Source organism: Centropristis striata, chromosome 3 (genome assembly GCF_030273125.1).
Source record: "Centropristis striata isolate RG_2023a ecotype Rhode Island chromosome 3, C.striata_1.0, whole genome shotgun sequence".
NCBI classification, from domain to species: Eukaryota; Metazoa; Chordata; class Actinopteri; order Perciformes; family Serranidae; genus Centropristis; species Centropristis striata.
In genome coordinates this window covers 20377916-20393768 of record NC_081519.1, presented here as the reverse complement: position 1 = coordinate 20393768, position 15853 = coordinate 20377916, and the positions used below count along the sequence as shown (strand labels likewise).

At 41.2% G+C, this 15853-nt stretch overlaps 1 protein-coding gene across 3 annotated transcripts in view; it reads left to right on the top strand.

The window, feature by feature from the left end:
- shq1 (SHQ1, H/ACA ribonucleoprotein assembly factor) overlaps nucleotides 1–15853 on the top strand; it is a 40933-nt gene that overhangs the window by 6801 nt on the left and 18279 nt on the right. For all 3 annotated transcript variants that reach the window (XM_059330079.1, XM_059330077.1, XM_059330078.1), the window contains exons 4-10: nucleotides 69–197; nucleotides 278–438; nucleotides 537–649; nucleotides 737–834; nucleotides 8442–8599; nucleotides 9095–9148; nucleotides 14547–14670. In XM_059330079.1, the coding sequence (XP_059186062.1) occupies nucleotides 69–197; nucleotides 278–438; nucleotides 537–649; nucleotides 737–834; nucleotides 8442–8599; nucleotides 9095–9148; nucleotides 14547–14670 (837 nt within the window). The remainder of the gene's footprint in view (nucleotides 1–68; nucleotides 198–277; nucleotides 439–536; nucleotides 650–736; nucleotides 835–8441; nucleotides 8600–9094; nucleotides 9149–14546; nucleotides 14671–15853) is intronic.

Genomic DNA, 15853 nt, shown 5'->3' with positions numbered 1-15853 from the left:
AATAAGCAGTCAAATTGTTTGGAATGATGTTGTTAAAACACATCCCTTACTGCCTTCTCTTACTGCAGGTCTCTTCACTGTTCGGGTCCCTAAAGAAACAGCTGGAGAGCACTTTGAGGGACTTCAGATGCTGACGAGTCTCCTCGCCCCGCAAGGCTCACGTTCAGCAAAACCCCTGATAGAGGACATAAGCACAGGTAAATGAAGTCTATACAGCAGTTTAAAGTGAATAATTAAGTGAACAGAGAACCAACCGTCGCTTCTTAACATCTCAAAGACTGCAGTGAAGGTGCTGGAGATGATGGAGATGAAGATGAGGAAGAATTCGACTGGCAGGTGGAGCAGGAGGTGTACAGGGAGAGCTCTGAGGAGGAGCTGAGAGCGCAGCAGAAATACGGCTTTGGCAATCAGAGGTCCGGAGTGTTTGCAAGATTACAGGTGAGGTTACGCTCAACTGAAATCCTCCCGTCTTTTCTGAATGTGATGAGAATCTCACAGGTAAAGCTCAGATTTGACCTGTTGGGACTGTCCAACAGGAGGAACTGAGCGACGTGATCGACGTCAAGAACCCAGAAGGAACGACGGCAGCAGAGAGGAGGCAGGCTCGGCTGGACGCAGAGGGCTCTGCTTTTTCTTCTGACCATTACCTGTGAGTTTGTCAAAGTCGAAGCCTCTGACACCCTAATGCATTGCATTTTCACCTCTGTGCTGTCTGCTAACATCTGTGCTGATTCAGGGCTGACTTATTTGAGGATGATGAGATAAAGGGGCTGCTGAAGTTCAGGCCATGGTGGACAGAGCTGAGTCCTTCAACAGAGCAGGAGGGAAAAGCTGGTGAGTTCAAGTTATCCTTTCTTTACTCTCTGAACCAAAAACCCACTAGTTGATATGAAAAAAAGCATCATTTAACATAGATGGAAACTTTAAAGACCAGCATTGTGGTTGGATTGTTAACTTTCCATCAGTAATTGAACAGATCATGTATGACGAACACTTACGTCAAAACACTGACCATTTAGCTTAAAATTGGGATATTTAATCAAAATTCCTTAATTCTACATTTCACCCAAAATGAACTGTCACAATTATGCTCCTCAGTGACACCGTGAAGCCATATTCAGTGAAAGTCAAACTCCTATCCAATACAGGTCACACTTGTGGGCATTTGGAAACATGTTGTATAGATGGATTATATTTATTTCAATTAGAAAAATTAAATATTAAAGAAATTAACCTTGCACTTTTTAATTTTTTTATGATTTATTGCATTAAAACTGTTTTTGAGTTCCATAAAGGTGCAGCACTTACGTTTTTCAGTGGAAAAGAGTAACATGAATTGCACCTTTTCCTTTTTTAATGTATTAATGTCACCACAATATGATAACATGACAATAAAACAACACATCAGCAAAAAAAAAGTTTTTTAAATGAGACAAAAATCCAAATTACTGCAGGCTCCGAATAATTAAAATTTTCTCACTTTTTTGCCCATTTTCATGAAACATTTCCAGTGAACAGACAATTCATGTAGGAAAAAAAATATGACAAAAAGAATAGTGATAATTAAATAAAGATGCTGTATAAAAAACAAAATGCCATGTCTTTGTAGTGGGAGGCATCACACGTTTAAAAATGTGAATCATTTTTCAAGCAATTAAAAGTAACAAACAAGGCAGTGACTGAAGGCTACCAGAAGGTGGCATGAGGTTGCAAAAATTGAGAGGGCAATCATGCGTTGTTTGATGTTATTATTTGACCAAATTAAAACACTATTGTTTGTCATTTTGGCTATCCCCAGTGGTACTCTTCCAAATCTTCCACTTGGACTGAATTGTTTCTTGTATATCTTGTATATGTAGAGTTCCAAATAGTAATCTGTTGGCTGGGGTTTATGCCTGCAAGGCACTGACATTGTTCTCTGACAATGTATTAATCCCCAAAGGACACATGAGTCTTTTCACTGCCCTTTTCTAGAGGAAGGTCAGTGAGAAAGCAACAGAGCTGCACTCCCTGCCAACATGCCTCGGGGCTCTTCAACAGGAAAGACACTTTCCATTATGAGAGCTTGAACTTGGACCTTCCCTAATCACTACATCTCTCTGCTGCATGTTGACCAATTCAAACATCTGCTCAGTTAGACTTGACAACTCAATAATGGCCAGGACTTTTACCTCCTTCCATTTTTAATATCATTGTTTTTTTAAATTCAGGTTTTGTAATCCATTTCAAATCAGTGGCTCATTCACTTATATTGAGACATGCTGCTTGTTGGCTGGAGTCTCCCGGCTTAGGAGTGATAGCTCGTGAAGCCTCTGCACTACGAGAGACTGTGTAATTGTGCCATCCAGCTCCGCTAACAGCCTGCTAATTCCAGCACTTCCACTGTTTAAGCAGGCGCGTGGCTCATAGCCACAGCTTATGTGTAGTGCACGGGTGTCGCACTCTTGAGAGAGGATTTAGATTAAACAGATAGCGTTATCACAGGAGGAGAGTGCTGCTGGTTGCAGTTTCCACCAGCGGCAGGGCCCGGTCGCTGATGAGCAGCCATCAGTCAGCGACGCGAAGGCCATTAGCCGCAGCCTGAGTTTAGCCTCCGAAGAACATTACGGCTCCCTGCAGCCCCGCCGGCTCCCTCGCCTCATTCTGCATTCTGAGACAGAGTGCCTCAGTCGGGAGCCCAGGCGTAGATAAATGGGCCAAATTAAACTTAATGGCTTGATTGACAGGTCGAATAGCATTAGCCTCAGCCGAGTGTGAAGAATGGCGTCGGTCAGGGGATTTAAGCGGCTCGCCATCAAATCTCGAAAGCGCGCTCGTGATTTTAACAGTTTGTCGTATATTTAAAATGGCGACTACAACTTCTCCATGTGTAGACTTTTTTTTTTGTCTGATATAAACGTCATCTGACAGATGGATGTGGACACAAGTGCTAATGAAGTAGAAACGGGCCCCTCTGTGCTCTGCGGTGTCAGGGTCAGCACGCTGACAGGACACAGCTGTCCGCTGGAGGCCTGTGCTCACACACTGGTCCTGACAGCTCGGTCTCTCTCTACCTGCTGCACTTTGTTATGGCTGCAGTTTAGAAATCTCACCTTTGACCCAGTTGGATAGTCCTATTACACAGGGTTTTTGCTGGGAGCAGGGACTGGGGACACACATATATCAGACACAAAAATCTATCCATCAGTCAATTAGTTAATTAATTAAAATGCATGATGGAAGTATACAATGATGAATTCTCATGCTAACCTATGTCTCATAAGAAGTTGCAGCAATGTTAGGGTTGATGCGATTTTGGGGCAAAACTTTTTTTTTACCACTCAAGAATTCATAAAAATGGTCTGAAATCCCTCCAAAATACCACATTAAGACACCAAGACCTTGAGGAATACCATGGAAAAGGGGAGACTCATGGGTAGCCATAGAAACCATTTCATTCTGATATCTTGAGGTCAGAGGTCAAGGGGCTAAAAATTGCTATGTTTTGCCATTTGTTTTTTATTGCCAGCGTGTCCCTCGCCGGAATGTGTCCTAATTTTGGAACATTATTTCAACCCCTTCGCTACAAACCAGTTTCATGACCAGTGGATTCCTTTGGCCTTGATCTGTTAGTTTGCTTTGTTGTTATGTGACTTTCGGTCTTGGATCTGAACTAACATGCCGTCCACAGCAGTAAATTCTTTAGCTTTCCTTGCTGCAACCCTGCTTCCCCAAACAGGGAACATACCAAACGCTGTTGGTTATACACACAGGCTATGAATAAGGATATATATGCAGCAACATCATCATCACCAAGAAACCTACATCAGGTCTTGTGGGAAAAGCTTTTAAAAACAACTTGAGAAAAAAAAAAGCATTTTGACACTAAAACAAACTTACATTTTGGCAAAATGTGAATGTTTGGATATGAAGACACAAGAAACATCAACTGGGAAGCTGTCGAATGACATGAAAGCCTCAAAAAAGCAAAAAAAATAATGGACCCACCGTTCAAAGTTGAGAGGGAAAAAAAGGCACGTCGTGTTGGGTAATGAAATTGAATAACCACATATGCATGTCATAAATTTTGCCGAAAATCCATGTCTGACTTGTTCTTGCCAAACCAACTCTAAACAACACAAGCAGCATCCGTTTCTTCATGTTTTTCCTCTCTCCATGTTAATACAGCTCTACTGCTTGTCGATGATATAGAAAATATATAGACACTAGACATTTTATTTCATTATATTGTCATAGCACCCAGCACAAGAGCAGACTGTGTCTTTAACTGTCCCTTTGATTTGATAGTTGAAACATTCACAGTGTGTGTGTACACAAAATGGACCATATCTGGCATCCAAGGTCACATGTCGACCTCTTACATTTGTGAGGTTCTGAAAGTGCTTTCCAACCCTCAGCAGTATTTTGACAAAGCATATTTACTCCATGCCATCAGGCCATCTGGACCTGTAGAGAGCAGTGAAGAGCCAGGCTGCCGTTCCAACTGGAGGAATTAGGTCAGAAATTAATTTGCAATCAGCGGAAGCCCCTCATTCACTGTGTGCTAATGCCAGTTAGAAATGGTTGGCTCCATGGCGGAGATGAATGGATGTGCTGTTGGGTAAATCTATCAGGTCTAGTTACCTCACGTCACCGTCTTGGCTGCAGAATGAATGGAAAATGTATCGGCATCATGAATGCGACTTGCAAGAGGGTTGGTGCTCTGTTACTATTTAGATTTTGCAGAAGCAGAACTGTTTTTAATTGCAAACTCATAGTGTTGTGCAACATCTTTCTTCAGAACAGACGGGGCTTATATCTGCTGAAATCTCCAGGATTACTTTTTATGTGGATGATGAGCCACAGAAACGCTTTTAGAAACACTGCGTTATGTCAACATTTGTTTACCAGATACATCTTTGCTTTTATATTTTCAGTCCTCAAGTGCATCCTAGCAATTTGCTTGCAAGTTAAATCGTCTTTCAGTGTGTGTGTGTGTGTGTGTGTGTGTGTGTGTGTCTTTGCAAGTGTTTGAAGAAGCGGCCGTGCAGATGTGGGTGCACGTGCATGCGGGTCTTTGAGTCTGTCTGTGTGTGTTCTGCTCCACTGTGCTCTCCTGCTGCAGCTGCACTGACGAGGGACTCAGGTAGCGCCTGCAGGGAGCTAAAACCTGACGTAATGCAGCAGGAATCTCCTTCCCAGCAGAGCCAAGTTCCCACTGCAGCCAGAGAGATCACTCTGAAGCGCTGTGCCTATATGTGTGTGTGTCTATATATATATATATATTTATATATACATATATATATCTATCATGTGTATTTGTGTATGCGCACTAGCCAATACACAGCAGTGCTTCTTGCACATCAGGGGCTCAGTGCAGGGACTCTCCTCTCCTCATGCAGAGAGAGGAATTGCTTTCAGCTGTTTTATAAGCTGCTGGGAGAAAGAAAAAACAGTTGAGTTACAGCATGTTCCTGCAGACATTGAGCGCGCCTTTCAATACTGAGCGATGCAGATAGCTTAAATGGGATTGAAGTCTGTTTGTGTCGCCCCATTAGGCTTGCCACAGATCCCCATTAAGCAGATGTCTCTTTCAAAAGGCAACAGTTAGTGAATTTGCAGAGAGCGGGGAAGCAGAGGTTTTGAGATATTTTCATATGATGGAACTTAATGCTATCTGTTCAGCTGTCAAACACATCTAAATTGGATTGGCTTAACTAATTGAATGTAGGCCTATTTGTCCTATTTTCCTCCTGCTCCTCATTAACTCCTGTCATGTTACAACTCAAGTCGGTACTTCCCCCTCGACTACTCCAGAGTAGCAGTTGGTAGGACAACTGTGTGTATATTTTAAACAGTGTGAACCTGAAGCAGAATACATACCACTTTAAACCCTGTAGCATTCTGCACACTTTTATGGATAATTGGGGATGGAGGTCTATGGATTTTTAGGGGGAGATAGCAGGTCAACACTAGATGCCACATACAAGTGGTGTGCATTATCAGAGAGCTGGGGACCTGAAGATTTATTTGAGACACGGCTCAGCACTGTATGTCAAGTTGTTCTAGTCATAAATCCATATAAGTAATTCATAACTATTATACATAAGGGTGAAGCATGGGCCAAGGAAGCACCTGTTTAATTTTGGAGTGAATCCAAATCCACAGGAGCAACACAATTTATTTTTCACTCTTGTTAGAGATAGGGCATAGAGGACAGCATTGGGATTGACACAGATCTCGTGGGAGTGGGTGGACTAACTACTAACTAGAAGAACAGAGGCAACAATTTCGAATAATATTAAGGCAGAACATGTTAGCCCCAACTACACAGTCCCACTCTGAGCTGATGTATGTATCAGCAGAAAATAATCAACACGGCTTATTATCGACTTCATTTACCAATAAAATCAGATTTTTCTGAATGAAGTGTCTCCAAATTCAGCACACGCATAATCCACCGAAGAGCCAGTGTTGAAATATTTTAATTCTGTCCAGGTATTCACCCATCTTCTCACCAGACATCATTGTGTTTCGTATTAATGTGAAATGGACAGAAAGGAAAAGCAAGTAAAAATCAAAGTGATTTTTGGCAGCTTTTCCCTCATCGACTTCTCAAGGAACTTCTCCTGATTGTATTATCATTTAGTGGGGTTTTGTTTTGGAAGCTTCTTGTCGTCTCACATGCTGCAGTGCCACCTTCCACCTGAACTGTTACTGAGACACCGGCAGGAGTTCATCATTTTAATGGGGCTAGGCATGTATGCATGGTCAGAATGTTTGGGGTGCAAGTGGGATCACAGACACACACACACACACACACACTGCGGGCAGGAGCGGGATTAATAAAACAGCCCAGTCAGAGCTCCAGGGCATGGCCTTGGTGGAGGTCTGTGCTCTCCGATTGCCCTTCTAGTTTGAAACAATGTTTTGCAACACAGCTGGACTGTCAGCTGCTACTTAAGAATGAAAATCACCTGCAGCTGGATATTTGATCCCATTATATTACCATAATAATGGCATTTCAAGGTCAGACTACATCAGTGACATGTGCATGGAAGTGCAACAGTGTTTCAAGAAGGAATACTCTTGAGTTGGTTAACACAGAGCCAAAATATTTGGATAATTTAAAAATGGCCCTGGCCAGAATAATTGCAATTTACCTTATCATTATCTAGATAAAAGTAGCTGAAGCTTAAAACTCTTAAAATGGAACCAAAACACAAATTACAAAAATGTTTCAAATGTAAATATAACAGAATGCAATCATTTAGGAATTCTTTGTGACATATTCATATTCAACCGAAAACTATTCAAAGACAATATACAGTCACTTTAATAGCTAGCAGGGTGTACCTAATACAGTGGCGGTGTGGTCTTCTGCTGCTGTAGCCCATCTGTTTCAAGGTTGGACGTGTTGTGCGTTCAGAGATGGTCTGCATACCTTGGTTGTAACAAGTGGTTATTTGAGTTACTGTTGAACCAGTCTGTCCATTTTCATACCATTCTCTGTAAACCCTAGAGATCCCAGCAGATCAACAGTTTCTGCAGGTCTGACACCAAACAACCATGCCACATTTAAAGTAAATTAAATTTCCTTTTTTTCTCATTCTGCAACTTCAGCAGCTCATCTTCACCATGTCTAAATGCCTAAATGCAGTTGCTGCCATGTAATTGGATGATTAGCTATTTGTGTTAAAGAGTAGTTTAACAGGTGTACCTAATAAAGTGGCCAGTGAGTGTAATTTTGAGGCATTGGGGGGTGGACCATGCATTATATAAGAAGGATTTACCGTAAAATAAAACAAATTGAACTTGATTATAACCGTTACTTATGGGCTGTGGTCAAAATAATTTTACAGTAAGAGGGAAAACTGTATGACGCCAGTCAGTTTTCTGGGGATTGCAGTGGAAAAACTGGCTAGGACAACAGCCAGGTGTAGGGTAGGAAGAAATGGAAAGCAACGCACATTGCTAATGTTTCAAGATAGGGGGCAATTCAAAATAAATCAGGAAATCAATGTAGGACTGTTCGTTAGCGAGTTAGAGAGCTTTTTCACTTTTGTGCGCACTAAAACATGAGGTTATGTTTTCAGATTTAACCTAGTCTTGATATTGTTTTCAGCTCTGGGTGTAAATTCACTGGGTGATTGTGGACAGAAGGCCAAATCTTGGCAAAAATTCAGCATTTTCAGATTCAGCCAGCCTAGTGTGGTTGTCATCTTAAAGACGTAGAGCGTTAAATCCCTTTTATTAAGCTGTTTTTATTACTACATTAAGCCTTTTATCTTAATACATGATGTTTTAGTGTCTTTCTATTAAAAGCAAATGTATGCATCTGACCACTACCACCACCCCTGTGTCTCACAGCCACTACTGGATTATTTTTGCTTTTTACTGTCAAAATCTTTAAAATATATTCAAAAGTTGCAGTGACTTGTAAATGTCTTGTTCTCATGCAGCTGTGTCATTTACCAATGATGAGAAGGAGCAGCTGAGAAAATTCACCAACCGCTCGTATCTCTTGGACAAGACGTCCCGTTACCAAGTGTGGCTCAGCCTCGTGGACCTCCTGCTGGCTTATTCCTATGAAGTGCGCTCCACAGAGGGAGAGCATAACGTGAGTGTGTGTGTGTGTGTGTGAAGAAGCAACTCCTCCTGAGCAGCACTTAGCCTTGGATGACAAAGCCCTCTATCCTCAAATCCTTTAGACCCCCTTCCATTTCATTCAGAGCCTTAAGAGATTACGAGTAGATCCGAGAGCTCAGTCCAGGCCTCTTTGTGTCACTCTCCTAGGTAGCTGCAGAAAGGCAAGGTGAGCGGGCCTGATTTCTTTGTAAAAGACACTTCATAGTGGGGATCAAATACTACAGATGTTTGATACAGCAGCACTTTAAATTAAAGCCCAGCTATGAAAACAAAACCAATCATATGCGAACATTTAACTTTCCATGTGACATTTTATAACCTGAAAGGTCTCGAAAAAGTCCTCTAGTATATTACAAACAGGTTAAAGTATATTCTGATCATCATGCCTTGGCCCATGTTGAATTAATTGTACTGTATATTTCCTGTTTGGTGTTGCTGTGGTGATAAGTGGTGCCCTTCTCTGCAGGTGGAGTCACCATGGACAATCAGAAAACTCAGCGGGACTCTCTGCTGGCTTGAGGTGAGTCAGTTACTGCACAATGAAATAAGATGAGCTGCTCTGAAGGATTTACTATCACTTATTTATTTATTAGTTTTATTTATTAGATAATGCACCTAATTAAATATAAGAGTAAATGAGCCAGAGTGTTAGTCAAAGATTAGGCACAAGGCAAACCTTTATCTGTAGTCCCTGACTACAGTCCCTGTCTCCTGATTATTTTGCCTCCAACAGAACTCCACTGATTTTACAGAGCTATTACTCATACGAAAAAAAATAGTTTATAGCATTTGTTGCTCCCAAGGGAGCTGTGTGAAGTTTGATGAATGATTGCACTTGATTCGGCATCATCTGGGTCCATAAAACATTTGGACAGAGGACTGTGACGTCACCCATTGGTTTGTGGATTACTGTTTGGAAGACTCGACTTTTACATTTTGGCTGTTGCTATCTTGTTTAGAGTCATAATATCTCACTGAGCTTCTTTTATACAGCCACTACTTTAAATGCTTAGTTACCAGGTAGTGTTGGCCAGCTAGCAAGGTGCGTCCGTGATTCACACTAACTGTATTGTTAATTGCCATTAGCATTATTATTGGTGGATCTGCTGTGTTTTTCCCTATTTATAACTCTATGCTATGACTTTGAAGTCGTGCTGCCTGTAAATGGGTCTCTCATTTAAAGTTTTTATATTGTAACTGACTAGCAGTCTTAACCACTCTTGCTTTTGAAATTGTCTGTGGGCAAATAAGGACAAGACCCGTTAACAGATGGAACTGGTTTCCAGCCAGTTACAGATGTCTATTGAAAATAGAGTTGGGTCAATTTCTGGTTTTGTGGTCTGGATGTATCGGATTAATCCGGTTTGATTTTCTGTAAACCGGCAGAAAAGGCATTTGTCATCATGACACATTCTGGCACATAAAAAGTACCCTACATTAGCAACTTCAGTCTTTTGACAAGGAAGTGCTTGTGAAACAAGGTTATTTGATTTTGTAGGTATGTTTTCTTTTCTATAATTAGAAAATAAAAAGTGTAAAAAAATAAAAGAGAGAAACAAAGTGTCAGCCTTACAAAGAGTCTACCTTATTCTGCCATTATTTTTCCACAGTTATCTCAGACATTCAGACCAACTTTATAAAAACATTGTGTAAAAAAGCATTGAACTGTGCTTTTTAATAGCAACAATGAGAATATGACTAAGAATTTCATACCTCTTTTTCTTTTGAAAATTCTTTTAAATATCTCAAATGAAGAATTCCTTTTGTAATTCTTTTGTTCCCTCTGTTCATGGCTCTGCAGCAGCCATTCAGCAAACTTGTTTTGACTGGCTGTCTGTATTACAGGTTGGAGGAGTTCTAAAATGAGTAGAGGACTCATGAGGTGAATATTGATGTGTGAAGGCATCTGTGTGACTTTCACACATACGCACAGGGTTTCACTCAGTAAATATGTTGTCAGTCGCATCAAGGCTTGAAAACACATTAGACACGCAGGCTGCTTTTTCCATCAACTTCATAGTTGATATTGGTCTAAAGTGAGCAGACTAGGCTCAGGTTCTGTCTTTGTCACTAACACGGCCTTCAGTGTTAACTACAGGGAGTTGTTAATCGTTGGACTTGGCACATTACCTGAGTCTTGTACAACAGCAGTAACAGGTGTTCTCAATTCAAAGAGCAAATGATACGGTGTGTGTGGTCTGTCTGCTCACAACCTGCCACTAGACAGTCACTTGAGTGTGTAGTGTGTGTGACTGGCATCAGAAGTAGGAGTTTCCTGATGCAGTCTAACATCCTTGGCCCTGTGCACAGTAAGATCCATTTTTTGTGTCAAACAGAGTTCCATCGTGTCTCAAGTTTGCACCTCTATTATTATGATATCTTCTGCTCTCCATTATCACCTATTTTAGTATGTCTTTACACATAATTCAGGTGTTCTCATGGTTACATGTGTGACTCCACAGCAGCAACCATTGGGGCTGGAGGCATTGGCAGGTTGTCTGTCTCTCCTATTCTTAATGACTTAATGTATCAAGCATGCCGCGAGGGAATTTCTCCAAACTTGGCACAAACTTTCACTTGGACTGAAGGATGAACTGATTAGAATTTCTTGATCAATCAATCAGGTCCTTGTCGCCTCATGTTCATTCCATTCCTTCAGGATTTTTTTTCAAATTAAACACAAATGTCCACTTGGACTCAAGGAGATCAAACGTCAAGCACACTGTGACCTCATGTCCATCCCACTCTCATGAACTTGACATTTATTTCGAGGCGACTGTTCATTCAAAATAACATTTGTGTCTCCTTGAGAGGTTACTAGATGCTGCAATAGTATCAGTCATATCAGAACTAGAGAGTATTTCTTTATTGAAAGAAGAGCAAAGGACTACCCCATGAGTTTTTTTTATCTCAACTGGCTTCAGCAAGAGCTTGATTTACCAGCTGGTTTCGCTTGTAGTCCAGTAAATTGGAAAGGTGTTTATTGGTTGAGGTTTGCCTTTGATAGATGGTAACATATTGGTCATCCAATCTGCCAAGTATTTTTTAAAAGTGCTTTCTCTTTTCCAAACAGTTTCCAATGACTGAATAAATGATCTGAGGTTGTTCTGTGACACAAACCACGTCAGGTCAAAGGTAGCCCTATTGAGGACGCTCATGTCTGCTATACTAAATGACAGCCATAAATCAAATCTTAACTGACAATTATTAGCAGTTAATGAAGCTATACCACCTCTGTTTCTGTAGACCAGGTGTGGTGCTCAATGTATTTTACTCCATTATTGTTGGTGCTCAAGAGGGCTGTTGTTGCCATTTGTTTCATGTTTTCAGTGACAGTTGTGCATGAACACATACATCTGCCTAGACAGACTTGAATAAATCGTTCATTAATGTTAAGGACACAATTGAGCTCACGCTTTACTACAAATGTGTCCCGCAGCACCTTCATTGGGTCATGGGCATGCACATATGTTTGCCACTTGTGATTAAATCACCCAAGACACATTTCGTTGCTAATTATAAACAAGCCAATAAAGCCCTTTTCCCACCGGACAAAAACCCCACAAACACCCACTAACATCTGGCTTTTGTCCTTAATGGGAACGATTACATTTTATTCCTGGGACAAATTACTTTGCTGTAGTGACGGGTATATAATTGGGATCAGCAATGATGGAAACGTGACACCCGGGTTGACATGCTAGTCTTCAGCCCCTTTCTGGCGTGATTCTAAAGTCACCTCAGCCACAAATTCTTGAACATAATTTCAAATTAGTCAGGACCGAGTTTAAAAGAGAGACATAGACGAAGTAACCACTGTAACATTTTTACTGCTTTCTACTTTTCATCAACTCTGTTTTCCAGTGCGTTTGTGATGTCAAATGTTACACACTAGGGAAACTAAGTAAAACAAAAACAGAAAGGCATACTTTTCAACTGGCAATGGGAAATAGAGAAAGCGCCAAGGAAGAGTGCCGGGCTTTGAAGCCTTTTTTCATACTGGTTTAACGGTTGAATCGAAACTTTTTGGTTTGTCACATGATGACATGGGGCCCAAAAAGACTTTTATCCATAGACTTTTTTTATACCCCTGCAAAATGACTTGTTTTAATTTGATTAACTTGGTCTCTTACCATTAAAAAAGTCTAGAAGCTGAAGGATCACATTATTCCATTCCTATTGAAGTTAGTGGCTCACTTAACTGGAAGTAGCCAGCTTGGCCAGTGGAAGTCTCTAGTGCGCTTGCTGTATGGGAGGAATAGATGTAAAAGAGTCATTGAAGATCCAAGTTATTTCATACAACGAGGTCAACCTTTTTCCGCTTCGTATTCCACTGAGCAACTTTCATAGGAATGAACAGAGCCCAATCCCCAAAACTGAGCTCTGTGACCCGCTTATGATCTGCAGCAATAGCTCCATCTAGTATTTATTAGAAATTGCCTACAATCACTGCTGTGTGTGATTATGTTCTTAAAATTACATAATTATTTCACATAAACAGAGAGCGAGATAGACGAGCAGACACGCACATAAACAAGCAGACAGCAGAGATGAGAGTCTGAATTGAGGAGGGGGTGGGGTGGCAATGGGCCAACCTGTACCAAATCAAATGTCAAATGTCAAGACCATCTTCATTTAAAAAAATGTCATTGAACAAATTCAACACGAACGGCTTAATTGAGAGCAGAGCAATATCTGAATAACTGCTGTGGTCAGGAAAATGTTATTCAGTAATACTCAAGACATTTTTAATATTTTCTCACTGAATTGTTGAAAATTATAATATATACATGATTAGAGACTCTTTTTGATGAAGAAATGTGATTGAATTGTAAAAGAATTCAATCACATTTTCTGAATTGGTGAATTCAGAAAAAGAAACAGAAAATACAAATTTGAGGAAGAATTTAGGTAAAATCAAACTGAATTTGGAAAATAATCAAACTGTGGGAGCTTGTTCCTTTGACTTGACCACAGTTTGTTCGTTACTTCACTGTCAGTACAGCAGGAAAACTACACTCTCAGTCTCCACCTGCCTGGCAGCTCCTTACCGCCCGTCAGTCAGTCAGCAGAGCTGTCAGCTCCTATTGACAAGCCACCTCGCTCAATCCCCGCTCCCTGCCAACTCTTCCTCCTCTTCTTCCTTTCACCTTGTGCTCTACAATAGATTCCTCTCTGTCTTTGACTGCCTGTCTGTCTGTGTGTCACCGCTGAATTTACCTCTGCTACCTCACTCCATTCTCCCTCTCTGCTATCTCTTTTTTATGCTCTCGCTTTCTATCTCTCTTTTCTCGCTTATGCCTAACATTCACATTCCCCCTACCACCTTACCCGTCCCCATCCCCTCTCCCCTTCCTCCCTCCATCTGCTGCATGTTTACTTGTCCTCAGTCGACTGCGCTGGTGTGACTGCGAGTCCCCCACCCCCCCACCCCCACCCCTGCAGCAGCAGCCCTTATTTACACTCCTGCTAAACAAGCCCAAGGGAGAGCATGATCCCGGATGACACGCACTTGCGAGCTGGCAACACATCCTTAATAAGCCACAAAGAAAAGAAGAGAAAGAAATGCAGGATAAAAATCTCTGTTTCTGTCTCCGGGCTGTGTGTCCATTAGTGCAGAAAAAAATCTGGAAGTGAAGGCAGTGATTAAAGAGAAGCAGCAATTAACAGGCCAGGGCTGCAGAGGTGTTTAAGAGTTGTGAGCCCCTATTTTGCCAGCTCAATAAATGAGGAGTTGTTAGAAGTAATTAGCACACCACCAATGGGAGGCAGTCTGAAGAAAAGGAGAGGGTGAAAATATATGACCGTAGCAAACCGTTACTGTCAGCTGCATCTCCGTTTCCTTCTCTTATTGAATAAAAACATGGTCTGTTTTTGTGCCGAATCGCTTTCTGAGGCTCATGTTCTGTGTTTTGTAGACGTACGGCTCCTTGCAGGATGTCCTGGTGTCATTTGGACGGAGGGTTTTGTGCTACCCACTCCACAGACACTTTTCCATGGTTTCGGCAGCTGTTCGTGACACAACTAGGATTTTGCAATCAGGTGAGTCGCCAAGAAGCACCACACCAAAACTTCCCACATATACATACACAGGAATCTCTTTCACACATGCACTGCAGCTCTGAACTTACCTAGACATTACATGGAAGAGCTGTATGTGAGAATGCAGATGTCAGAATCTGTTAGACCAGACTTTAAATGTACTTTACCCTGCCAGCTCCGGCATGCTTTTGGGTGCATTGGGTCCATGTGCGAATCGAGCAGGTTGCTAGCAAGTGGGCATGTTGATGACAATTTTGTAATGCAAAGGATGAAAAAAAAAAAAATCTGTGCATAAAGACAAACCGGCATTTACACAAAGATGCCAATCAAAATAACTGGTGAGATGTCAAGATTCAGTAAAGCACTGGTATGCCAAACCATGACTCTACTTAGACACAGTCCCCACTGGCAGTTCATCAAATAATGTTATGAAGTACTGGGTTCGTGAGACACATGACTGAGTGTCTGGAGCAGACACTGGGGACATATTGATTGACAAGTGACATTTAAACTACAATTTGGTTATTCAGTGGTGTGATTAACAACATCAAATGGCTCTCGTAATATGCATTTTTATTATTATCTGAATTTTCTGATCTTATTTTTAGACTGATCTTGTCTAGTTTAAAACTTCTGTTCTGTCTGGTGAATCAGCCGGTTAGAAACATTCCAACATTCAATATCCATGTGATGATTGTGGCATCTGCAGTACATACGTATATACAGACTATACACTCACTGGCAAGGTGTACCTAATAAAGTGGTGTTCAGAGATGTTTTTTTGCATCACATGGTTGTACAACTGGTTATTTTAGTTACTCTTGTCTTTCTATCATCTCCAACCAGTCTGACCATTCTCCTCTGACAACAACATGAACAAGGCATTTTGGATATTGTTTTATTGGATATTTTCTCTTTTTCCGACCATTCTCTGCAAACTTGAATATAAGTCACATGGATGAGAAGATTATCGCAATCTGTTTTATTTACGTTCTAGAAAATATCCCAACTTTTTTAAAATCTGTTGTAGTTCATATAAAAGAACAGCACTTGAGTGAAAGCTGCTGGAAAGACATCTTGACTTTGAGCAGCATGCTTTCAGGGTACACCGTCAGGCAGAAGCAGCCAGCTGGACAGACAGATTTCAGAGAAAGTGGTTCATGAGCATACTGTGTGTTTGAAA